Source organism: Fundulus heteroclitus, chromosome 11 (assembly GCF_011125445.2).
Source record: "Fundulus heteroclitus isolate FHET01 chromosome 11, MU-UCD_Fhet_4.1, whole genome shotgun sequence".
NCBI lineage: Eukaryota > Metazoa > Chordata > Actinopteri > Cyprinodontiformes > Fundulidae > Fundulus > Fundulus heteroclitus.
Window position 1 is genome coordinate 12957682 of NC_046371.1, and position 26957 is coordinate 12984638.

Sequence of the window (26957 nt, forward strand, 5' to 3'; positions counted from 1 at the left end):
GGTGATGCTGTATTTACAACCAATTTTTTTTAGAAATTACTAATATTTTGTGAACACGTCATTTTCATGAGGACAAGTGGATGTGCACCAAACTATTGCTCAATTGTAATTTACATGTATAAAATAAACTTGTCTGAATTGCGCACCAAACCTGTCTCTGGTCCAGGGGCTTGGATCTTTTTAAAGCTGGCCCTGATGGACAACATGACTATTGAAGAGAGGAAGTCAAAAAAAGCCATTGCCTAAAATAAATAAATAAAACCTACCTGTTCACAGAATGCTTTATGAAAGCCTTTTGAAGTAAAATTTAATGGGGGGGGGGGGATATTTGGTTGAAATAGTCTTTAGAGGACTGTGAAGGAAAAAAAATAGCACCTATCAAGTATAAAGTATACTGTACTGTTTATGGAAGCACTTTTGCATTTCAACATTTCTGTTTGAGAAGGATGTTTCATTAGTCTGTAATACTCAAACTTTCTGTGAAACAAAAGTTTGGGTTTTCATTATTTGTAAACCAGCTTTCACTCTCCCTAATAAATTGTTTCATTAATATATATATATATATATATATATATATATATATATATATATATATATATATATATATATATATATATATATATATATATGTGTGTGTGTGTGTGTGTGTGTGTGTGTGTGTGTGTGTGTATGTATGTATGTATGTATGTATGTGTGTGTGATTTCATTTTAAATATTATTACTTAAAATCATGTCTGATATATCTATAAATAAATATAAAACCATTAAACACAATGAAATAGGACTGTTTGTTGAATTGTTTTGTTCCTGTTCTTTAGCGCTCCATTTCTTTCAAGGAAGACCAGAGTTGTTCACGTTAATGAGTTAGCAAATCGAGTCGGCTCGGCCACGGGCGACACATCGCTGGTTTCAATATGGCCACTTCTCATCCGGCAGTTCCCCTTCATTTCAATTTGCCATGCAGTTAATAGCGCAAGCCAGGGCATGAGCTGATATCCAGAAAATGACAGCAGCAATAGCTGATGTTAATAAAATAATTAAGTTTACTTCTTGTGTAGGAATTGCTTAAAAATATATATTTTTTGTATATCCAAATTAATAAATGCGGTCTAAGATGAGTTTCCAACTGGCAACAGCCAATCAGTGGATAACTGAGCCACCATGTGACATATTCTACTTTTATTGTACGCATCTGAGTTTTGTGCATAAAATAAATCTTACAGCGGTGGATCCACGTGGAAAAGTGAAAACGCGCATTATGCGCAACTTTTTCTTTCCATCGACTCCTTCATGTATTTATTCATAGGGCGATACGTCTGTGTATATACTTCCAGCACGTGCGGGAAACTTGTACTTTTATAAACACGAATATGTCAAAGTTTACATTTCCTCGTGAGAGCAATAACATGTCTTCTTCTTTAAAAAAAAAAAAAACTCTTATCTGTTCACTTTCGCTTGTAGGGAAAACACCTGCATATATTATTCAAATCATTTCCACGTCCGCACCTTGGCCGGACCCAAAAAAAAAAAAAAAAAAAAAAAAAAGAGAAACCCCCCCCCAGGTAGAAGGAGGAGAGCAGCGCAGCCAGGTGTCTGAACTGCGCGGCCGTGAGACGCACGTTTCCCACATTTCTCCCCCTCCCTGATTTTCAACAGTTTTATCCATGGATTTAACTCAGGAGTCCATCGTTTCTCTGCTGGTGGCGGAGGGGGGCAGAGTGAAGAAATCTGAGCTGGTGGGAAAATTCAGATCCTCGGTGGAGTGCGTCGATCCGGCGCAGAGGGATCGGAACAGAGAGCTCTTCAAGACCTTCGTGAACAATGTCGCCTGCGTCAGAGAGATCGACGGTGCCCGGTACGTTGTTCTCAGAAAGACCTACCAGCACTTGCTCGGTGGGAGTCAAACGACTGAAAACGGTAAGAACTATGGCAAACAGGAGACGTCAGGCGAGCAGGATCAGCAGAGTCCACATGCGCAAGATGGAAAGCCTGAGAGCTCCACGGATCCAGGAGGGTCGGCTGTTTCTGAGGAAAGCAATGCGCATTTATCTCCCATACAGCTGGCTCTGCAGAGGAGCAAATGTGAGGAGGTCAGAGTTAAAAGGGCGCTGAATTTTGGGGTGAACGCCACGGAGAGGGTTCAGAGCAAGCCCTACGGTCTTCCCCTGAGAACGCCAAATCCTACCAGGGTGGAGACCCACAAGCTAAAGGCGAACCCAGACGATCCGCCCCAGAGCCAAAAAACCGACCCCACCAGGGTGAAGAGGAAGCCGTCCTCAACGGAGAGCCACTCGCCCCAGCTGAGGAGGGCGGCGAGGAGCTCCAAGGTCCCAGAGGAACCCAAAGACCAGAGGGTTTCCTCCGTGGTCCCCCTGGAGGAGGCGGAGCACGACTGGCTGGTGAAGTGCGCCGCGGGCCACTGGGGCCAGGTGTACGGCCTGCTGCTGGGCGACTGCCAGCTCGCCGAGAAGAAGGACTTCATCTCGGGCTTCACCGTCCTGCACTGGGCGGCCAAGTGCGGCAACAGCAAGATGCTCCTCAAGGTCATGGAGCTGTCGCGGGAAGGCGAGGCCGACGTCGACGTCAACGCCAAGTCCCACGGCGGGTACACGCCTTTGCACATCGCCGCGCTGCACGACCAGGAGTACATCATGGCCATGCTGGTGGGCGAGTTCAGGGCCGACGTGAGCATCAGGGACAACTGCGGGAACAGGGCCTACCACTACCTGCACAAAGGCATCTCCAAAACCGTCAGCGAGATGCTGAGGGGGCCCAAAGCTCAGGAGAAGGAGCCTTCGCCCCAGAGGGAGGAGCAGGACCTGCTGCCGGACCTCTCCAGGGGTCTGCACCCCTTTGGCCGGTTCCTCCAGCCTCCCGTGATCAGCCTGAAGAAGAAACCCAGCCAGAGGTCTGGAGTCTACTCTCTGAGCGACGACTTCGGTGGGGAGAAGCAAGACTCCGGCTTCAGACGCAGAGCGATGTCCAACGCGTCTATGTGTTGATGAATGATTGAAGCGTAGCTTTATTCTGTTTTTTTTTTTTTTATTCTTTCTTTCTCGCTGTTAAATCTTGCTGTCTTAAACGAGACAAATGCTGCACAACAGACCAGGCATGAGCCGCTGTGAGATTCTCACAGAATAATTGAGTAAAAAGATCACAGGTTTAGGTTTTACACACAAATCTAAAAAATCCTTTAGCCTAGTTCTAGTGGTTTGGCAAAAAAAAAAAAAAATCCCAGAAAAGCAAACAATTACTTCTGCTGCTACTAAAACGACCCGATTTACTGCCAATTACAGGTGTAATAAAGTAATCTCTACCACGTTATTGATTACTTAAATTATTAAAAAAAAATGTAGGAGAAGCGCCTGTATTTAAGAGGATCTGAACCGTTGAACCAGAATATCTGACTTTTTTTTTTTTTTTAGCTGTTCTGCCTTTTATAGAGTAATGCACTTATCAAAAAATATTAACTGGTAAATTGGGCTAGCTAGCTCGTGTTAATAGGAGAGATCACGTCACTTTAGTTTTTCCGTGAAGCAAATTATTCTTTCTTGTAAGCGAGGGATAAAAGTAGCAGTTTTCTTTCAGCTGGCTGACCAGCAGTGCACAGCACCGAGTTGAGGGGGGGGGGTTCACGCTGCGTCACTCCCGCTATGATGACGGCGACGTGATACAATTGTCATTCCTAATAGCGCTTAAATAACCAGGCATACCAACAGTTACAGGTGCAGCGATATTATCCATACCATTTGTTTTTGATTGCCATACATAGACTAGATCATAGGTATAAATAGAAAATACACAGCCATTACATTTAGGCAAACGTTTCAAATGTAGGATATACATTTCTATGGACTGAGACACGTATAACAAATTGTGTTTATCACGACCCGAATTACTTCCACACAGCCTAATTTATCTCTCTTGTAAGCTAGGGTTAACTGCGGTCGCCGTCGTTCAGCCTGCTGACCAGCAGGACGCAGCAACAGGTGGGGGAAGGGCCGACCCAAATCCTTTTTTTTTTTTTTCAATTCATTAAGAACTTTGAATTATTGGAACACTTTGATGACATATTATTGTGGGTTTTAAGTCATAACTCTACAATCTTGGCATACCTTGATCAGAACAACCAGCCCACGGCTACAACAGATTTAAGGAATGTACAAGAACAACACCTTGAAAACAAAAAAGTGGGTTTCTGAATCAAAAACATTGAATGTGGTTTCCACTTTTGTAAAAATTATTTTTGTGGATTTTGTGTCATTGTTTTTTTTGTTGTTATCATTTTGATCTAAGAAAGAAATGTTCTCACAGTTTGGAGTCTATGTTCCCAGGAATTCAATAGAAGCCAAAGATTCACTGATCAAGACTCGACACGTTTCGCTCCCTGAACTGTTTAGTCAGATATGAAGAAAAGGGAGCGATTACAAAAGGAAAAAAAAGGAATTAAGGGACGCATTCATGTATCTTTTTGTTACAAAAAATATTTATAATTTCTGTTAAAGTTTTTAGATGTTCTCAACCACTGAGCTGATTTTATAAAGGTATTTATGATGCAACTAAGGACATTAAAACCTGCTAAAAGCTTTAAAAGTGAGTCGTTCCGTGGGGGCTGTCCAGGTGATCCTTAAATCTTTTATGTGTCTCGGTGCCAAGATTTCCCTGAAATATTGCTCGGCTTGTTGAGACAGCTGTGATTCAGCCTGATAAGCAGCAGACTGGGGCTGGATGTGTACACATGCAGCTGGAGGCGAGGGTTAACGGCATCGTCATCCTTCATGATAAGCAGTCTGAAGCTGAGACCCGCGAGAGGAGAAGTCTGCTGGGGGGGGGGGTCATCTCCCTCCCCACTGTTCGTCCGTCCTCTACTTCTTCTGTGACTCACTTCCCCGCCAGCCTCCATTGTTCCTGCGTCAAGACGATAGGTCAACTCCAGGCCTGAAGGTTTTGTGACGCAAATGTCCATTTTCTGAGGCAGCTGTGTCGGGGGGGGGGGGGAGTAAAGCTGGGATGAGCAGTGTGATTGAACGGAGTAAAAGTATGACATACATTCCTGAGCTAAAGAGCCAAGATTGCTATATATGGAAGTGTTGGGATGAAACGTATCAGGAAAACATGTTGTTTTTTTCATGCATGGTCTATGTTAGCTTCGTGACGGTCTTTTAAAGAAAATAGTCCCTTTTAAGTGGTTACTTTTTCTACATCTTAGCTGTTTGACATTGTATTAAAGCTATAGTTAGTAATCCTGTTCAGAAACACTTATTGTCATACTGGGTGAAATAGTGCTTCCATCCTGACAGTAGTCAATACAGTATGCATTCAGAAAAAGGAGGTTAAAAATTAGATCTCTGTGAGAGCTGCAGGCCTGTAAAAACTCTAACCAATTCCTGCCATTCGGTCTAAATGGAAATGACCAATCAGATGCCTTCATGTCTCATCCTGCCCTTGCTCCCCCTCTGTCCCTTGATGTCGGGGGATATTGTCTTATCCATTGGCTGTTCCGCATGCGGATCATTCTGACGTTTTCACGTGACGTTGTGCATGCACCTTATTAGTTTCATGTTGCTTATTTGGGGTCTAATATAAACGCCCCGGTCTTGCAGCTGCACTACACATAGCGAACATCTGATATCGTCCCACCTCTCCCCGTACACACATACACACATAAAGGGGGAAGGAGACGAACAAACGAGCCATCTCTGCCTGCCGGGAGGACAGAGTAGCCGCTGGACCGCGACTGGCCTGTTTCTAACATAACGGCAAAAATAAACTTCACCGTTATATTGAATTAACTTACCTACTATCCAGCAGAAAGCCTGCAGCCTCTGCATCCGTTTTGAATGAATCGTCTCCAACTGGTAATAATAGCTGCGCCGATATAGACTCTAATTTCTCCCATTACTATTTTTTCTTTTCTTGGTTACTTACTCTTCCCTCTCGCTGGGCAAATAGTATGGATGGTCTTTACATTTCGACAGAAAACGGCAAATAGAATGACCTATAGTTTTCTTTTCTTGTATTCTACTCCTCCGCCACAGACAGTGGGTCTTCATATAGAAAACAGATGACAAGTTTGGTCCCTTTCAGCTACTAAAATCAGAAAAAGTGACGCAACACGGTGTCTCCCAGTGGGTGCACTGACACCTATGTATTTATAATACTAATATCTCATAACTAATTCTAAGTTATGAGAACACTTTCATTTTTGATGTAATGTTATTAGCCTTTGCCAGAACATGTATTTATAAAAGCAATGCTTGATTGTTGCTAATTAAAAGCCAAATTAGTTCACTTAATTTTTATTGCGCCAATCCACAACTAATGTCCTATTATGGAGATGAACAACACAAAAGGTCCAATTCATATCCGAGAATGTAGAATCCGATTCGGTCACCAATAGATCTAACAATGGCTTTATCCAGGAAAGTCCATTACAGAGGGTCCTGAGCCTTTCTCTGGGAAAGAAAAACAAGAGGAACTCACACAATGAATCAATAAAAGCTCTGTTAGTGGCTTTAATCAGGAAAGAGACAAAGAGAGTATACAATGTTCTAGGAAGCAAAAGGTCCATCTGTGACTCCTTCCAGGGAAAGAGATGCTGCTAAACATAGAAGCACTGAGTCCTTTCAGGGTAAAACACAGAAAAACATTTTAGCAATGACAACTACTTGATTTGTATTGAATTTGCATAATCAAACATAGCTTTTCTGCAAGTATATTACAGCAAAATATAAAGAAAAATAATGAAAATGTGAGTTTTGTAGTGATGTCTATTCTGTTGGTTAATATTAGTGGCTAATTACCCGAATAAAAGGGGAAGATGTCTTTTTCTTTCAATCTAGGTAAGCTTTTCTCAAAAACATTGTAAAAAACTTACAGATTTAGTAAAAAAAAAAAAAAAAAGCTACAATTAAAAAAAAAATAGCTGAGCAGCTGGGTTTGTTTTTATTCTAATTATGTTTAATAATCAGTATTTCTGGTAGTTCACAGTTTCTGTATGCAAAACAGCAACTAAACAACAGAATTAAGTAGGTATATAATATACATTTGTGAATATTTACAAAATGCCGATCAAAGTATGCAGATGTAACGGGAAAGGGTTGTAATATCTTCCCCAAGAGAAAACTGACATAATAGCCTTATAGTTTCTGTTTTAATTTTTTTCTTTGATTTCGAGACACAGAGATACAAGAGATTCCCTGATTAAATTTTTATTGGAGATACATTGAACAGACGGCTTTGACCTCTAAAACACATGTAATCGGAGTTCAAAAAGTCACTTCGATGTCTTTTTTCCAGGAGAAATTTGCCAACATTTTCAACATAGATTATTTTACTAGGATAGATAAGATCATTAACTTTCCCACTTGAAACACCCCTAGACAACCGTTTAAAGGGATTTTGTGGGTCAAAGTTGTTTTTCTTCCTCCTGGCTCAAACCAGCTGCTCACCTGCACTCATGTGATGCCATAATATCAACCCCCATGCTTGCAGTTTTCCATTATCCCAACAAGCCACATGCTAATGGTTTCCTGTTAACAATTAACGTCAAATGGCTCCAGCAGTGTGATCAAAACTGAACCTGTGGGAGATCTAACATAACCAACAGAGCTGCCCCAATGCAAAAGTGAACTGAGCTGCTTTATCTACTTTACAATTTGTTCTCAATGTAGCACATTTTAAGACATTTTCAAAATCTTTTATATGTGCATTTACTCAGGATTTTAATCAGAAAAACAGGCATACTTCACAGTCATAATGTAACGTCCTGCCGCTTGTGTCTGTGCTGAATGTGCATTTCTTTGACAATTCAACTGCAAGTTAAACCTTAAAAAACATGGCAACTGGCTCCCTTTTACCAGCTTTACACTGAACTGCTCCACTCTGATTAAACTTATGACTGACAGACCAAATTAATATATATGTATATATATATATATATATATATATATATATATATATATATATATATATATATATATATATATATATATATATATATATATATATATATATATAAGCTCGGTAGCCAGAAATACATAATCTGATGTATTTCTAAACTGCTTCACTCTGATTAAACTTATTAAACTTATGACTGACAGACCAAATTAATATATATATATATAGTAAACATGAGAAGCTAAATTTAATTCAAGAAAGACAAATAGTAACAAGCAATAGACGTGAAGTGTTGAGACAAAGTTAAAATGTGACTTATAAGACTTTATGTCTGGCCAGATGTAGAAAAGTAAAACAGAAGCTAATTGTAAAGAAGAATTTGACGACAGTTTTGTCTTTCGGATCCTGCTGATCTGCATGTTTACATGTATATTTAGTCTGAGGACAATCTTTGGTTAATCTTCATGGGTGTGTTAGGTAATGACTGACCGGCATGGGTGGGAGGCTGACTCAAGGTGTGCTGACATTCCTGTGGGTGGGGAGTTCAGAGTTCAGGCTGAAAACAGAGCCTTGAAGCTATGTGCGCCTGAATCATCCGCTTTTGTATATTATGGTGCGGTTTCTTTACAGCTGAGGCCACCATGATTTGGTGTGTGCAGTTTTCCACCAATTTCTCACTCTCCGATCGCTGCTGAGGCTTTAAGGTTTTCACCCTGTGGTTAATATTCATGGCTCTAACACCATGCAGCTGTTTTCCAACAAAGTTCTTGCTTTAAAATAAAAATAAAAGTCCCTCGTTTAAGCTCCCTGTCTCTGCTGCTTCTGTTTCCACAGGTCTTTGTTGCTTTTAGGGTTAATCCTCCTTCTTCCTTTTAATTATCTGTTTGGTGAGGCTAGAAAAAGTGGCAGCAGGAAAGACAGGGACGATTGCTGCAGCCCCGGTCTGCTCTCTGTTCGTGCTCGGAGATGATCGGCCCTGTTGACAGACTACAAGGAAGGCGGATGCAGCTACCGTGGCTCTGTTCAAAGTTCAATAACATACCTGTCAACACACCTTGCAAATTAGCTGTGTCTCTCTGTTTAACCTGCACGCACTAAAGAGAAAGACGGCTCTTTGTATTGAGCAAGCAGGTAGTTATTTATAGAGGCGCTCATGGGCGTTGGCTTTTTCTTTTTACCTTTCAGGAATTCAAACATGCCATTTCCTCACCTTGAGTTTTAAATCCTATCTCTTTACTTCCTGATACAAATGACCAAACCCCACAGATATTATGACAAAAAAACAATGTTTCTTGTTTCGTTCTGTTTAATTCAAACCATTTGGATGTTGAATCCATTTTAAGCAGACACAGGATGGCAACAGAATCATGCAAAAATACCCATAAAAGTGGCGTCCAAACTTGTTGGTTATGATTACTAAAACAAATCTATTTTTAATTTACGCTTGAGTTCTTCATTTTCTATGAGTGGCGAGTGAATAAATAATCAGGGATACATAAGTCTTTAACAAAAAGGAATTTTGACAGGTAAGCGTTTTTCTTTGGGTTAAGCATCAATCTTTCAAGTTGATCATCAACTACATTAAAGTACAGAAACTGTATTTGTAATGTTTTTTTTTTAATATCACACAGTTTAACAAGGGTGTATTAAATACTTCTGATTAATTTTGCAAGATCTCTGTGATACTTTTGACACAGTTGACCGTAACATGGAATTATCTGATACTGAGTGAGTTTATAATGTTTCAAAATATTTAGCAATTTTGACTCTTAGCGAGCAAAAATCACATGCGGGGTACCTCAAGGCTTTATTCTCGGAGCACCTTTATTCAATATCTACATACACCGTCTAGCTCAGCTCAGATTATGGAATAGTACAGCATCCCTTTTTATAGGTATGTTGATGACATACAACTTTATATTTCTGTCATCACATGGCAATACTCCCTATAGTGACATAAGTAAGTGTGTCTATAATATTAAGGCGTGAATTGATCAGAATAACCTCCAATTTAGCGCATAAAAGAAGGATTTGATTCTTTTTAAAAACTACAGAGCATGCCAGAAAGCTAACACTGAACAGTCACGTAAAGTCAATTTTTAAATCAGTCTTCTGTCATCTTGAAACCATTGTCAGATTAAAGGGTTTCCTTTTAAAACTGGTACAGGCTTTTTTCATCTGGTCAGATTATTGTGTTATTTCCGTTCTCTGGGGGGGGGGACAAAAGATCAGGCATGTCCTGAACAACACCAGCAAAACTAACCAGTCCATAAATCAGTGAAGTGGTTCCCTGATTCTAAAAAGGTGGGTTATAAAATCTTAATTACCAAGAAATCACTGAATAGTGGTGGGTCCAAAAACCTTTTCGAGTTGATGTTCAGATGGGAAGGGACATAAATCCAGACCCCTCAGGTGATCAGAAACCTGCTTACTCAGTGATCCCAGGACCAGAAATAAACACAAGGAGGCAGCATTTAGTTTAAGCTCTGGAACAAACTTCTAGGGTATGCAGAAACTGTTGCCTCATTTTTAATTAGCATTTTAATTTGATTCTCAAACAGGACTATTATTTCTTAATTATCTTTCTTGTTTAGTGTAATGTTGTTTCCCTCTGTTCTTTTATTTTCCTGTAACCCGCTTGTCGTAAAGATGAACGGGTTTTGCAGAAAATAACTGCAACAAAATAGATTTGAGAACCGACACATTCTATCCATTCTCCCAAATACTCTGACCTGCTTTCCAGTTATTACTGGAAAAAAAAGCAACCCACAGCATGATGCTGCCCCTATTATGTCTTACCATATAGAGGTCAGATTTAGGCTCACCTGCCTGGAGTACCTGCATTCTTTGTGTCAAACTAAAAAGGTGCGTTCTCCTGGCTCATGGGCTAACATGGCCTCCTCTTGCTTCTCTTTGATGAAATGCAGATGAGATAAAAATGTATACTTAAATTCAACTCAGGTGAGATTTATTAACATTTAATCTGCCTTTTATTTTATTCAGTGAACATGCCACCCATTTCAGATTTTGATTTGTAACCATCTGTCATTCCTCTTCTGCTTCACAGTTATGCACAGTTATGTGTTGGTTTAGCATAATTCAAGTAGAATGCATTGCAGTTTGTGATTTTAACATGACATAATGTGCATAATGTGCTGTTGAACTGCTGAACTATAACCCATAAACTCTGCACAACATTCGCATATTTGCACATTTTGCATCATTGCATCTCCATCTAGCATTACAAATGCTGCCGAACTCTTAGTTTTTAAATCCATTCTTGCACAAAATGCCCTTTGCACAATCAATTCTGCACACACAAATGGTTGTAAAAATACTCACCTGTACACTGTGGCTTCTCCTGCATTGTCTACATTTAAATTGTTTACTTTTAAATCACTGCTGCATCCTATACTGTAATTTAATTTTACTGCAATTTACAAGCTGTATGCAACGGAATTTAATTCTGTACGCACTTTGTGCATACAAAATGACAAATAAAGTTGTCTGAGTCTCTAAAAAAATGCAAAAGTTATACATAGAAGCCGGGGACCATGTTGTCTTTTCGTTTGTCACTTTTTTAAGTTACTATTTACACCTAACAAAGTTTATTGTTTTATTATTTTTAGCTCTCATAGATTAGGGTATATGTGTGCAAGTCCTATCAGTAAAACAGTACTTCCGTCACTGTTAAAAAACAAAGTGTGCTTATAAGCCTGCAGAGGGCAGAAGCGAGCCAAGTCCACTGCAGACAACTTTTTCTTGCACTTTTGTGCACACTTGCATGAAAACACAGTCACACACAATTACATGCACACAGCAGGTAAGACAAATATCTATATTTGCGAATAAGTGGTGCAGTTTTTCTTCTCATTTATATAGCCAGTATTAAGTAGTAACCCCGCCTGCTACGTCATTAATTTGATAAAGTCAATTGTGTGACAGGAAGCATATCTTATTTTCCTTGTTATTGAGCAAAGCTGCCTTTGCCACAAAAAGGAAACAAGCAAAACCATATGAAACAAGAGAAATAACCAGATTTGTCTGTACGTCTTGTGCTGTGCTGTACAAGAAGTCTTATCTGCAGTGGAGCAAAATGATCTCAGAGGTTTATAAAGTAATTTGAATAGACATCTGCTGGGATCAGTTGTCCTGGTTTGAACCCTGAGCGAAAAAGACTGTACCTGTAGAGTTCAAATATAAACTGTGAGGGAGGAAGTAGAAAACGAAGACCAACAGATGAGCAGTGAAAGCTTAATTTATTCACAATAATACAAACATCATGGATTTTCTAAACCCCAAACAGGCACAAGCCAACGCTTCTCAAGAGAAAATGGCTGTAAAACAAAGCAGGGAAAGTAGAATTTGAACCGTTTACCATGAGTACTCTTACACTGGGTTGAAATGTCTTTCTTACAGAGATCTGTAGCGATTGAAATATTATCCCATGCCATATAAACACTGGTTTAATCGAATCGTAAAAGCGTGGAAGTTGGTACATACAGATTCATCCATGTTCTGGACCTCTCCCATAGTTTTCCTCACTTGTTTTTGTTTAGCGGTCCAAAATGTTGGGAGTTTTGCATAACTTAGGAATTCCCGCCGGCTGCAGAAAACAGCATGACAGTTTTTCCAGCCTTCGGCCCTGTGTCAGAACCATTTTTTTTTTTTTTTTTTTTTTTTACCGTTGTGTAAATCTGCCTTTCACTTTTCTGCTAGTACACCTGAATTCCCCCACTGATGGACAAAAAGCTCATTTCTAATCTATTACATTTAAATATTGGAGGCAACACAGCCAGCAGGTACAATTTCCTGAAGGGATAAGAACATGGGAGCAATTTTCTGAAAACATTCATCATCTCTCACACAGATAAACGACAGCTCTCTGGTTAAAGATTCCTATTAAAATTAGTACAAATATGGATGAACCAAATTCAATGGAGGGACTGCACGTAGATGGGTTTTTTGATTCACGTACCAAGAGACGGCTGGTGGTAAAGACACCTGAAGTGAAAAATTGTACTTTACTCCTATATAATTTAAAAAAAAAAAGTTTCAAGTATAAGATGTTGCTTCTGCAACAAAAGGACACGGTGGGAGAAAATACTTTGCGCTAATTGCTCCTTAGTACTATTCTGTCTAAGTGAGGTTTAGTATCAATTGATAATAGTTAAGACTTGGTAGCATGAAGCATGAGAGACACTTTGAGTCCTTTATTTTGTGTTTTTTTTTTTGTACCTTTCTCTTATAGGGCATCACATACATCACATATGTCAGGGGTTCCCAATATGGGGGTTGGGACACCCTAAGGGATCACAAGACACCATTTGGGGGTCACAAGAGGATCCAAATTTCTGACTTTACAATGTCAGAGGTATACTTGTTTTAACGTAGCAAATTTATGCCTTTATAGAGAGAAAATTAATTTCTTCTTTAAAATTTACGACCATTCAACATCAGAAAACTTGTTTTTTTTTTTCTCGCAAACATGTTCAGTTAATCTCAAAATTGCTTTGTTTCTTTTGTGGAAATGTATTCCTCTGTGACCATTTTTTTTTTTAAATTGCTTTACTCATCAGTGGACGTAATACTTTTTTCATTTGTAAATTACGAGAAAAAAGCCGTAATATTGCAAGAATAAAATCACACAGTCGTTTGCACAATCGTGTCAAAGTCCTGACACTAATAATAATTTGATCTGAATTAAGTATTTCCTTATTTGTGAAACCGACACCAAAGTATAACTTCACAAGATGCTCAACGTTCATCATTTTAAGACTGGGGGAAGGAAGCAATTTTTTGAGTTTCTCATAAAATTCTCATAAAATTTGAATTTTACTCTCACAATTTTATGACTTTATTCTCGTAATTTCAAAAATCTTGAAGGCTGAGGAAAAATTAATCACACGTAGTCTTTAAATTGTTTTTCAAAGCAGAAAGGGACTCTAAAAGAATCTGAAAGAAAAAGAGCCATTTGACTCACTGGAAGGCACCACCATATATGGATAATGACTTGTCTGGAAATCTCATCGTAATCATGGAAAGGATTCTTACGCTGACACAAGAAGGCCTTTTCAATGGGAAAATGTCAAAAATAATTATGTACTAAATACTTTTGCAACAAAAATCCCCTATTTTGGAAACATTGGTGAAACTACGGAAGTAAACCTAGGTATGGAAGATGAATTTTAGCAAGCCCGTGTCTGTGTTGGAAACACATTTGCCTGAGAATTATGAAACCATTAAAGTCTTGGAATTACAGGGAAGGAAGAATCAGTAGCTGAGGGAAGAGGACTCAACATAGAGCCACAGCTAGCAGATAGTCAACGGCCAGACCGCTGAGGTGACTACAGGTGTTGTTTGGGAGCAAAACGTGTGTGATGTGACAGAGCATAAACTCAAAATAACATTTTGAGTCCTTACGGATAAAATGGTTAGAAAAGTGAGCCCTGAAGAATCACTACACGGCTCGCTAATATAACGTTTTCAGGTGCCAGTAGAAATGGTACTGCTGATGGTACACAGGCAGCGGAGGGAAAATGCTGGTCAGAAGTGGAGCAGAAATTATCTATATCTGATTAAACCTGAGTTTTTGTCACAACCAGTTAGTCCCCACCTTGGTGAATTACAGTCAGACTGGGTTCGCAACAGAACATCTAAATCCTCTCATAGGGTGCCAGTGTGATGGGTCTCTAAGATACTGCACACAGACAACATTTCTAATGAGTTTTTTTCTCCTCCCTGGATTAGTTGCCATATAAATCCTCTCTTGATGAACTCACATTAGTCCTGGAGACGTTGCTGTCACTGCTGCTGCCTTTGGTGAAGGTTGTGCTATGCATTTTCCATATTTCTCTATTCCTGAACATGAGAATGAATGGAACCATCATGGGATACAAGCAGAAGCTGTAAAAGTGAAAATAGATGCAGTTTAAATCCAAGAGAAAGAAATGGGTGCTTTAACAGATGTGAGGAAGGCATTTACTTGAAATTATTTAGACTCGGATTTGATGTAATGTGCGTTCATGTATCTTTTCAAAGTGCTTATTTCAACGTTAAACTTTGTTTTTGGTTTTTTTTTTCGTGCCTTAATTTGAAATGCATTTAAAAAATACAGGCAACCAAACGGAAAAAAATATGAAATCTTCTACATCTACAGTACATTTTCCTGACGTGATCCAGCCCTCCGCTCTCCGTCCGGCTACTGAAGCGTCGTCGCCGCTCAGGGGACGATCTTAAAGCTTATAGTAGGTTTCCACAGGTGCAGGTACAGGGCCGCGGGGCTTATTGTCTCGGTGAAAAACAGAGGACTCTATCTGAAGTACTACGAGTTTCTGCACAGCAGCTCTAAGATAAAATGTCCAACAGCTACATAATAATGTATCAAGGCACACCGAAACAGTTCCATTCTGCTCAAAGCGAAAACAAATGTACAATATTAAGACATTTTAGTGCACACTGCTGATTGTGCAAACTGTGATGGGCGGAAAAAGTTCACTTGACTCTCAGGAGTTATTCCTGTCCTGATAGGAGGGGGGAGGGGGGGGGGTAGTCATGATGGGATTATCTCCAACAGGCAAACGGAGCCTGGAAACTACGAGCCAAAGCGTTTGTCCCTTCAGATATTCAGGCTGTTAGAAAGCGCCTCCAGCTGCTCCTCTCCCAGCCTCTGCTTCTCCTCCAGGTCCTTCTGCCGGATGAGGAGCGAGGCCTTGGTCTGGACGAAGCGCCGGTAGTCCTGCAGCTGCTCGGCGGACAGCTGACGCGACAGGAAGGTGGAGACCAGGTTTTCTCGGCGGTCCAGGTTGTCCTTCAGATCTTTGGCATCCTCCCTCTGTTTGCACAGCAGACGGTGGCGACTGTCCAGGGATTCCTGCACGGAGCAAAGCAGGCTCGTTAGATTTCAGACGACCGCAATGGGCCCTGTGCAGCTTTATATTGTGCCTCGCAAAAGTTTTCATACAACTTTAATAGATGGCACAACATGTGCAATATTTCTACCACACAGGACTGACTGGAATGCTATAATTTGCCATAAGATCAGTTTGCATTCAATCGAAATTTATGCTCGTTGGACGCTAATGGTAACCCCCAGTCGGTCGAGGCAGATGACCGTTCATACTGAGCCCGCTTCTGCTGGAGGTTTTCCTTCCCGTTAATGGGGAGTTTTTCTTTCCACTGTCGCTTCATGCTTGCTCAGTATGAGGGATTGCTGCAAAGCCATGGACAATGCAGACGACTCTCCCTGTAGCTCTACGCTTCTCCAGGAGTGAATGCTGCTTTTCGGGACTTTTAAGCAATCAACTGGTTCCCTTATATAGGAAATTTTTGACCAATATGTATAATATGATTGAATTTGACTTTGTAAAGTGCCTTGAGATGACATGTTTCATGAATTGGCGCTATATAAATAAAATTGAATTGAATTACTACAATATTTGTTATGCATCCTCGTTTCGTGTATGGCTTTAATATCTGTGTTTTGACTTCTGTCTCTTATGCAATGCTTTTATGGTTAGGCTTTATTTTATTTCATTCTTCCTGTAAAGTACTTCATACTAGCTTGAGTATGAATGGTGCAATACAAATAAACTTCTCTTTCCTTTTCTTACTGAAAACAGAGATGGGAAAGTTGGTAGTGAGGAAAATGTGGATGTATCACAACTAATATAGTCATTGCAGGATTTTTCTAACAATATGCGACCCTTTGCATACTTCTTAAAAGCATGGAATACGGTATATTCTAATTAAGGACCCTTTGCTCTGATCGCCCTCAAAAGTGCTACAAACTGCTTTCAGAATTCAGGTTATGAGTGAACAGAGTCCAGCTTTTTGCAATTTACTCGAATCATAAATTCAGCAGTGCTACAGGTGACACATGGTGGTGGCTGCATCATGCTGTGGGATGCTTTTCTTCAGGAGGGAAAGGGAAATTGGGAAGAATAACGCAAGGGTTGGAAAAAAAAAAAAACATGTTAGTTCCTGTTCACAGACGTTGCCCATCCTGCCTAACTGAGCTTGAGCTATTTTGCCAAGAAAAATAGGAAAAGATTTCAGTGCAAAGCTGATGGAGACATGCCTCTAAAGACTTGCAGCTGTAGCACAAAGTGGTTTTTGCAAAGTATTAACTTATGGCAATAACTCAAATTAATGCAACAGTTCAATATTTGTTTAGCTTTTCTTGCACTTAACAATTTTGCTGAATTTGGCATTTATAGATAGAATATATTATATATATAAAGACTAAATAAAGATCTAAGAAAGACCTATAAAAAATAGAACAGAAAGAACCAAATGAATACATACTATACAGAGAGCGAGAGAGAGGAGAGAGAGAGAGTAGAGGCGAGACAGAGAGAGAGAGCGAGAGAGAGAGAGACCACAGACAGCGGAGTATATAGAGATAGAGAGAGAGAGAGATAGAGTACGAGAGAATGAGAGAGAGAGAGAGATAGAGAGCGTAGAGAGATGTAGATAGATATAGATAGATGACCGAGACACAGAGATGATATAGATATAGATATATATATGAGAGAGATAATATAGATATAGAGCTATAATCTATATAGATATATAATATATATATGATATCATCTTATATCTATATATCTATCTATAATTATATATATATATATATAGGAAAACTCAAATAAAATAAAGTAGGCATATTTTCATAATAATATTGTAAGGCCCCCTTATAATGACTATCAGGATCATTTTCTTAATTGAACCAAATGATGACAGAAAGCTGTGTCTGCGGCTGCAGTGTGTCCTTATGTCAACAGAGGGCAGGGTAGATACAAATGTCATCGAAACTGGGCAGGAGTTTCGGTGACTCACTGTAAATAGTGCTGCTGCTGCTGCTGATAGCAGCAAGAAAGCAAAAGGAGGCTCGAGCAAGGCCTGTGTGCAGCACGCTCTGCAGTCCTGTTCAGCTGATGGACGCGTGAACAATGAGCTCTTTCAGGAACAAATCTACAAATCAAACGCTTCCATGCAAACACGAGCTGATGCTGAAATAATCAGGGAGGGGCATGACATCAAGAGGGATAATGAGCCACAGGATGTGTCATTTTTCTCAGTAGGACTGACGAGTTCATAAAAAAAAAGCCCTATGTCCTTGTATGTTTTAAAAATCCTCCTAAAGATTTGCATAAAGCGCATCACTACACATGCCACATTTGGTAATCTATCTTCCAGTGTCCATTAAAGTGTTTGTCCTGAACACGGATAAGCTAAACAATTTGGCAATTAAATACAGATCAACGCAGCTAGAAACCTTGACTTCATCAGAGCTGCCCTTCAACTTTCCCCTCCTGGTCTGTTTGCTGTGGCGAAAGTAAACACGACCAGCCGAAGGCCTCGGAGGCGCTTTGTGCTTATCGTTGATCCACAAGCCGTGAATGAGCTGCTGTAAAGTCAAGAAATCTGTACGCTTACATAAATAACGTGTCCTCGGCAGCACCTGCTGACGGCCTGCTTTTACTCACACGCACTGGTGTGTATGTGTAAACAGCATCAGGAGGGAATGGCAGGAGCGTAAAGAGGAAACATAATATGCAGAGCTGGTGGTGGGGCTTTAGAGGACACTAGCAGATTATTATCAAATCTTAAAAAGTCATTGATAACCTTTTAACTTTATTGTGTATTAGAAGAATCTGAATCATTGCAACACTTTTAGAAGTGAAATAAGTGATAGATAGATAGATAGATAGATAGATAGATAGATAGATAGATAGATAGATAGATAGATACATACATTGATAGATAGATAGATAGATAGATAGATAGATATTGATAAATACATAGATATAGAGATAGATAGATAGATAGATAGATAGATAGATAGATATTGATAAATACATAGATAGATAGATATAGAGATAGATAGATATAGAGATAGATAGATATAGAGATAGATATAGAGATAGATAGATAGATAGATAGATAGATAGATAGATAGATAGATATAGAGATAGATAGATATAGAGATAGATATAGAGATAGATAGATAGATAGATAGATAGATAGATAGATAGATATTGATAAATACATACATAGATAGATAGATAGATAGATAGATAGATAGATAGATAGATACATACATAGATACATACATAGATACATACATAGATAGATAGATAGATAGATAGATAGATAGATAGATAGATAGATAGATAGATAGATAGATAGATAGATAGATAGATAGATAGATAGATAGATAGATATTGATAAATACATAGATAGATAGATAGATATAGAGATAGATATAGAGATAGATATAGAGATAGATAGATAGATAGATAGATAGATAGATAGATAGATATTGATAAATACATACATAGATAGATAGATAGATAGATAGATAGATAGATAGATACATAGATAGATAGATAGATACATAGATAGATAGATAGATACATAGATAGATAGATAGATAGATAGATAGATAGATAGATAGATAGATAGATAGATAGATAGATAGATAGATAGATAGATAGATAGATAGATAGATAGATAGATAGATAGATAGATAGATAGATAAACAATACTCCAGCTGCAACAGACTGGCTTCCTACCTTCTCTTCGGCATCGGTGTGCTGGTCCACAACGCTCAGGGCGTTCTGCACCCTGGCTAAGCGGGCGGACAGGCACAGCAGCAGGTTGACCACCCTCTCCAGGTCGCCGATGAACAGGTTGTACCTCTCCAGCTCCACTGGCAGACAGCGCTCGTGCACCAGCAGCTTCATCGCCTCGCCCAGGGCGGCGTTCTCCTCCACCTCCGTCTGCAGGGCGCCACGCGACTCCTCCAGAGAGCGCAGATGCTCGTTGATGTAAAAGACCAACAAGCGCTGCGAATGCAACAGAGAAACGCGTCGGATTTGTTACTGTGTTTGGGTTTGTTCTTGCTCTTACAGTGCCTTGACAAAGTGTTCACACCAGTTAAACCTTTTCACATTTAGCCAGTCTTGCGATCACAAAGTGAAAAGTGTTTCATCGGGATTGTATGCGACGGACAAGCGCAAAATGAACGAAAATGTTATACAATTTTATAAACTGCTAATGAGCTAATGAAAATCCGCAGTGCGGCATACATTTGTAGCATCGAGTGTCGAGTCTGAGTCAATTCCACTACTCATCCGAGTCAAGTCCGAGTCGAGTCCAAGTTCCGCACTAAAGTAAGCATAGCCTACATGTTTTTAAACTAAAAAAAAAATATCCACACTCCACCACATTGCACTAATAATTTAGATATTAAAATCATACACCAAATAATATTCTAATGACATATTAAAATTATAGCCTAATGATATAAAAAAAAGTCGAGTCTTTTTCTCAATTTCCGAGTCAGAATGATCTGAATGTAGGAGTCCGAGTCATCAGTGCTCAAGTCCAAGTCAAGTCACGAGTCTCTAAATTTAGCTAATGACTCGGACTCGAGTTCGAGTCTCGGACTCGAGTCCTACAACACTGTCATCCTCCTTTACTCCGACACCCTTTGAAAAATTTTACTGAATCTATGATAGGATACTATACCTTACATCAGGGGTTCTCAAACTTTTTGAGGCCAGGGAATCCTTATTGGCAATAAAAATTTTCCAAAGACCCCTGTAGATTCCTCATGCTGCTAATATTTTTAAACACCCTTTTGTACTATTAAATACATTCGGAATTATGGATGTTTTTAAAAATATATATATAAATACACCTAGCCCTGGGATATATTGGCGACCTGTCCAGGATGTACACCGCCTCTCACACATTGACAACTGGAGATAAGCACCAGCACACATCACGACCCCAACAGGGATCAGTGTGTAGGAAAATAGATGGAGTGATGGAAATACACCTAATATTAGAGATTTGGAGGAGATTATATCCTTATTCTCCCTTATATGATGAAGTGGTCGGAGTTAAATATTAGTCCATTGTGTTACTTAGCTCAACCCCGACGCATCCGCAGCAGTGCCTCCTCAGGCCTGACAACATGCGTTTCTTTTTTTTTTTTTTTTTTTTTTTTTTTTTTTTTCCCAGTGTCCTGTCTAGCACTATGGCAATAGGAATTGATATCTCAATGCCAGATGGAGCTCGACAGATTTTGCTTTTACAAGTGGAGCAAACAGCTTTCGCCATAGTGCTCCACTTGATTTATGCTTGTAAATAGCTTTATTATGATTCCTGCAAGGAGAATTTCAAATTATATGGACATGACAATGGGAGAGTAAAGGAAGAACAAAAAGTGAAAGAAAAGAAAAAAAAAAAAAGAGTAGAGGTGAAAGAAAGAGGAGATAAAAGGAAGAGAATGATAAAACGTCCTCTGTCTGCTCCATCACCTGGAAAGAGACACAAAAAGAACAGCACAACCAACAGACATAAAGCAACAGATACACTCGAATAACACCTAGATGCCATTGCTAAATCATATATATTATTATGTAAGCTGACATGTGTAATGTGATATTTGAAAAAAGAAAGTGACACAACATAAATAAATAAATAAATAAATTATAAGATTACTGTATATAAGTGAACACTTAATACCTGGGACCCAGCACCTGTGGGAGATGTGAAAGTGCACTAGTTTAGGTGAAGATTATCCAGAAATAGCTTGATAGTGATTGTGGAGAACCAAAGACCCACCTTCCCCGAGCACAGAGGCAGGCGTCAGGGGACCCGTAACCCCGGACTCCCAAAGGGGTCCCTAAAGCAGGTCGCCCAGGAGGGGCCGACACAGGATATCTGCAACCCCCCCCCCCCCCCAAGGAAGGAGCAGAGATGACCCCGAGGAAATCCCCCAGCCACCGCAATGCCGACGCCCTCAAGAGCCGCGGAGACGAGCCCGTGGGCTCCGCCGGCAGCCAGCCCCGCTGAAGTGGTCCCGGCCATGGGCCCTGAGGGCCAGAGGCCCCAGGGGCGCCCCGCCCCCGCGACGAGGGCCCCGGCCGCCCCCCGGGGGGCCAGGCCCCGCGAAGAGGCCGCCAGGAGCGGGCCGGCGCACGCCCGGGAACCCGCCCCAAACCCGAAGCCAACTAATGCGCCAGGGGGCCAAGGCGCCCGCCTTGCCGGCCATGTCGGTGAACATGCGTTTCACCGACGCCCAACCCGTGGTTCACGGACCCCCGGGGGTCCGGGAACCCCAGTTTGAGGGCCGCTACCTTACACCATATGGAAAGTACCAATAAGTTAGCCACCGTTGAAAAGAAGTCAAAAGAGGTTTCATTTGCAGTTTGCAATCACAAATGTAGAGGATGCAGCACAACTCTAAATCCTATAAACTAACACTGCACATCACCCTGAGCATGCCATCCCCATAGTGAAACACAATGGTGGCAGCATCACGCTGTGGCCTTTAGCAGGATTAGGAAAGCTGTTGAGTTGATGGGAACATGGATGGAGCCAATGACCAGGCTGCAAAAGAACTGAGACCTTCTAGCAGGACAGCCAGCCTAAACATACAGCCAGAGTTAAAACAGGATGGTAAAGATTATAGCATGTGTGTGCGTTACAATGGCACAGTCAAAGCCCAGCTGTAATTCCAACATAAAATATTTGGACAAGACTTAAAGCTACCATTCACAGATGCATCCAATCACATCTCATCTAGTCTGACCGAGCTTGAACCATTTTCCAGTGAAAGGTTGAGCCTCCTGATGTCGTGGCAGACAGAAACCCTGCAAGAATTCAAGCCGTAGTTGCAAAGTGACCCTCTAACGTTCCTGTAATAAAAAAAAAGTCTGAAAAATCATGAATTTTTATCCTTTCATTTCACAATTATGCACTACTTTAGGTTGGCCTCTCACATTAAAGGGGACATCATATTTTCAGCCCGTAAATAAAACCTTTTGGTGTATGTTTGGGGCCCCTGGAAGTACTGAAAAGTCGAATTTACTCTTCCAAAGTGTTGTTTAGATATCTTTAGATGCTTTTTTTTTTTTTTCGAGCCGTTCAGATTTTCTGTTCCGTTTTCTTCGCTGTTAAGTCACAGCTCTTTTTGGTGGAACGTCTAAATAAGGCAATATTTTTACCGCCCTGTTCAGTTATCGCTTCGATTATGAGAGTCCAAACTCACGGATGCCGAAGCCTTCAGTGGACAAGTCTAAATTTTCACTTGTTGGGTGTATTAACTCACACAAGTCACACCCCCAGCCCCCATTATCAGAAGCTTTTCGAAGTACCTGGTTAAACGTTATTGTTCGTGGAAATCTACCCGCAAATCAATGCTTCAGTCATTTTTGCCAGTAACAAAGAGGGATTTGCAGCGAGACTTCATCTGATCGAGTATGGAAATGAAGGATGCAGCCAAGCAGTAAGCTCCTGATATCGCTGAAATTTTAACAGACTTTTATTTAGAGCTCACAGCGCTTACTGTGTGCTCGCTTACAGTTTCTTGAGAGCACAACAGTGGTGCCTATTTCGAGTGGCATTATGATATAAGCAGCATTGTTTTCCCTCAGGACAGGACGATATAGAAAAAAAGCATATCGATAAAATAGAAATCATATTGATCGATATTGATAAATGAGGAAGGAAAACTCTTATTCTATAGAACTTTTGAATTGACCCTTATTTTCATCAATATATGTCTACGATCCATATATATTGTTATTGAATTATAGTCCAGTCAGGCTCTGGGCTCGAACCTGTAAGGCTGAATAAAAACATCTTCCGCTGACTTTTCTTCATAAATTTCGGAGTAAAAAGTTTATCTTGAGCTAGGTGATAGGATCTCGGCCATTGAACTACAAAAAATGGCGAAGGTGGGTGGAGTGGAACGCCGCGGGAGATGTTAGGGGCGGGGGGGGGGGGGCATGAAAAAGACACGGTCTGCTGATAATGGGTTACAAGAGGGGTCTCCTGAGCTCAGACCACCAAAGCATTGCAGTTTGACTTTATGTAGACCACAACTGAAGGATTTGAATGTGAAAAGGAAGGATTTAAAAGCATATTTTCCCTTTAAATAACAAAGAACTAGAGCAAAGTATGTATTTGTAGCAGGATAAAATGTGGAAAAGCGCAACATGCATGACTCCTTTTGCAGTGCACTGTAAATGATTCAGGACGAAGATACGAGGCTACAGGAGAGAGTCTGCAGGGCAGCCAGGAAGAAAAACGAGAGTTGGTGCCAAAGCCAAATATTATACAAGCTCGAGACGCTGATAAGAGGCAGAACATCATGTGATAAGGGACACGGCTATCTGTAGTGAAATGAGTCCACTCGGGCCAAATAGCAACCAGATGATGTCAGTGTAAAATCACCCGTTACGACTACAGAATGGGAACACAAAGCAAGCTGTAGTTGTGCAGCTGAACACACTTTGTAAGCCTTATTGCTCTGTTGCAATGCAGCAAAGGAGGACGGTTATATTGTTAGTTATCATGTGAAGACAAAGTAGTATAAAACCTTACATTTTAAACCTGCGTGAAGCTTTATCAGCATTTTTAACCTGACGTTTACAACCAAGAAAAGGGTTTTACTCATGTCGAAGAATTAATTCTTTATGATGAACTCTTTATGTGTATTGCTTTATTTAAAACGCATATCACGATCTACTCTGAGTAAGCTAAATAATTACCTTCTTCTCGGTGATTTCAGCTTCGCTTTGCTCGTCTGTACGCTGAGATTTCACGCCGTCGGGATCGGGCAGACATGGGGATGGTTCATCTCCTTCACTAAAGAGAGAAATACGTTTATGTCAACACAACTTTATTCATCCATGCAGACTCTCCTGACTAAACGTCCTTTCTTTTGCTGAGTCAGACTTCCTATGTTTGCCTAGAGCTGGCTGAGGAAGGCCAAGAGGCAGCCTTGAGTATTACAAAAAAAAAAAAAAAAAAAGCTAAACTTAAGAGCTCTGTCTGCATGTATCTGATTACCCAGGCAGACATCCCAGTGCATGTGCAGCAGTAAGCAAATAACCAGGTGTGTCTGCACATGTGGCGTAACACAATGTAACGCAACACTGGTGGAGCTCAGTTGTGGAGCCAGTGTAGAGTTTCATGGAAACACTCATCCAGGAGTCTTTATTTTTTCATGTCTGTCAACTCCATCATTCTTCAAACAGTTTCAAATATGTGAGTGAAATGAATTTTTGATACTAGATGCACAGTTATTGTCCCCTGGACGGGTGACACGCCTGATTGTGTAAATTAAAATCCACTGCTGGAAGACGTTTCCCCACTAAATTCACCTTTCTGCAGCTCCTTTCTGCTCCTGTTTCTTCTTGTAGTGTTCCTCCATCAGCAGCGTGTCCTCAGACAGGAGCTGCTCCATGAGCATCAGCGCGGTCTTGCGATTGGCCACCGGACAGAGCACCCTGGCCAGTGACTGGTCAGCTTTGACCACTGCCTTTACCAGCTCCTCCCACTTGGGTTTCTTGGCAGACCTCTCTGAGCCGTTTGTCTCTCCCTCTGGCGTTCCCCCGTCCTCCGTCTCCTCCTTTTCTCCCACCGTCTCAGCTTCCAGCTCCGGACCTTTCCCCTCATCCGCCCGCTCCCTCACCTCCGCTTCGGAGACGGAAGTAGAGGGAGACGCAGGGGGGTTGGTTTTTTGCTTGGTGGAGATGGAGCTGCCGGGATCGTTGGGAACGTCGTTTGCCAGCTGGGGATTCAGGACGTCCTCCTTGAGCTCTTCCTCTGGCGGGAGAATCCACAGCGATGGATCAGTGGTGACGCCGCAGCTCAGAGACACTTCGTGGTTTGTCTCGCCGATTGAGTTGTCCGCTTTCTGCTCCCGCTCTACTCCAGGGGACGTCCCGCCTCTACTAGAAATAGAATATTAAGAAATAAGATTTGTGGAGGCAAAACAAGAACGGATCTAAAAATAAGTAAAATGTTCTTAAAATTTGTGTTTTTGTCCTAGATTTGAGCAGGTAAATAAGATTATCTGCCAATGGAATAAGTACTTTGACCCCTAAAATAGGGTAATTAGATATACTGCCCTTGAAATAAGATGATGGAGATAAATTGCTCCTATTTTAAGTGCAAAAATCTTATTCTATTGGCAGATTATCTTATTTACCTACTCAAATCAAGGAAAAATACACAAATTCTAAGAGCATTTTACTTATTTTTAGTTCTGTTTTTGCAGTGAACTATTAATGTGACTTTACTTTGTGAAGTATGATACAGGAAGTGTTAATTATCTTTAAAATGGGCTAGAAGGGAACCACAGTCAGTAACCAGAAACAAAGAATGACAGTCTCCTCTTACCTGGAGCTCGGTGGGCTTTCACAAGGAAGCTTTGTCTGGGTGGGTGTGGAGGAGGAGGATTTGATCTCCCGTTCACTGGTCTTTTGACCTCTGAGGGATGGTGGGTTAGAAACTGTCTCACTAAGTTCTCCACTGGAGGCTGGAGAGACGGCTCCGGCGGAGCGTCGTTCTCCTGCCGCATCCCCCCCTTGCTCAGGACGTTGCCTCTCTGGAGAATTGCTCCGGGTTTGGTGTTGGCTCTGTCCCTGAGAGTTACTCTGACCAACAAACTCCGCTTCTTTTCTCGCTTCCTGTCGTCTAGCACTTCTGTCTTCAGCAAGGTGTGCAGCCTTCCTCTCGTTTCTGTATTCGCCTGCGGGCTCGGCTGAATTCTTCCGCAGTTGATCCAGGTGCTCGGAGCTTTTACTCAGGGTCGATACTTTAGTAACCGTCGATGCGCCGAGCTCCTCCATGGACTTCCCCCTCTGTCCCACCGTCCGAGCGCGTTGCTGGCCCTCGGGGACCCGCTTTTCTGATGGCGCTTCTGCTTCGTTCTTCTGACAGCTGAAATTGAAAATTAAATCCAGGATAAAACCACAGCAATAAAATCAAATCAAGCTCTAGAAAAGTGGAAACTTAAATGTGAACGATTCAAAGAAAACCAGTGTCTTGCGAAATTATTTGCGCCTTTTCACATTTTGCCTCATAATGACAACCAACTTCAACGCATTTTCAAGTTTGCATGTTAAAGAATCCCTCTGTCCTAATGGTGTGTTCATGTTGAAGTGTGGTCTTATTTTGCATTTGCATCTAGCCCCTGTATGTAGACCAAAAGATACATATCTTTGTCTCATCTGACCAGAACCCCA

At 40.8% G+C, this 26957-nt stretch overlaps 2 protein-coding genes across 6 annotated transcripts in view; one reads left to right on the plus strand and one right to left on the minus strand.

Moving 5' to 3' along the window:
* The first annotated feature begins 1503 nt into the window (after positions 1 to 1503).
* LOC105935672 (ankyrin repeat domain-containing protein SOWAHA) lies at positions 1504 to 4593 on the plus strand. Its single transcript, XM_012876193.3, has one exon. It carries the CDS (start codon positions 1665 to 1667, stop codon positions 3000 to 3002), a length of 1338 nt encoding a protein of 445 aa, XP_012731647.2. The 5' UTR covers positions 1504 to 1664; the 3' UTR covers positions 3003 to 4593.
* Positions 4594 to 12558: 7965 nt separating this feature from the next.
* shroom1 (shroom family member 1) overlaps positions 12559 to 26957 on the minus strand; it is a 41759-nt gene continuing 27360 nt past the window's right edge. For 3 of the 5 annotated variants that reach the window (XM_012876189.3, XM_036142879.1, XM_021323416.2), the window contains exons 5-9: positions 26110 to 26652; positions 25089 to 25661; positions 24474 to 24570; positions 19479 to 19751; positions 12559 to 15772 (exon numbers count right to left, since the gene is read on the minus strand). In XM_012876189.3, coding sequence (XP_012731643.2) covers positions 15518 to 15772; positions 19479 to 19751; positions 24474 to 24570; positions 25089 to 25661; positions 26110 to 26652 — 1741 coding nt within the window. In that variant the 3' untranslated portion in view covers positions 12559 to 15517. The remainder of the gene's footprint in view (positions 15773 to 19478; positions 19752 to 24473; positions 24571 to 25088; positions 25662 to 26109; positions 26653 to 26957) is intronic. The other 2 variants (XM_036142881.1, XM_036142880.1) reach the window with 2 other exon arrangements.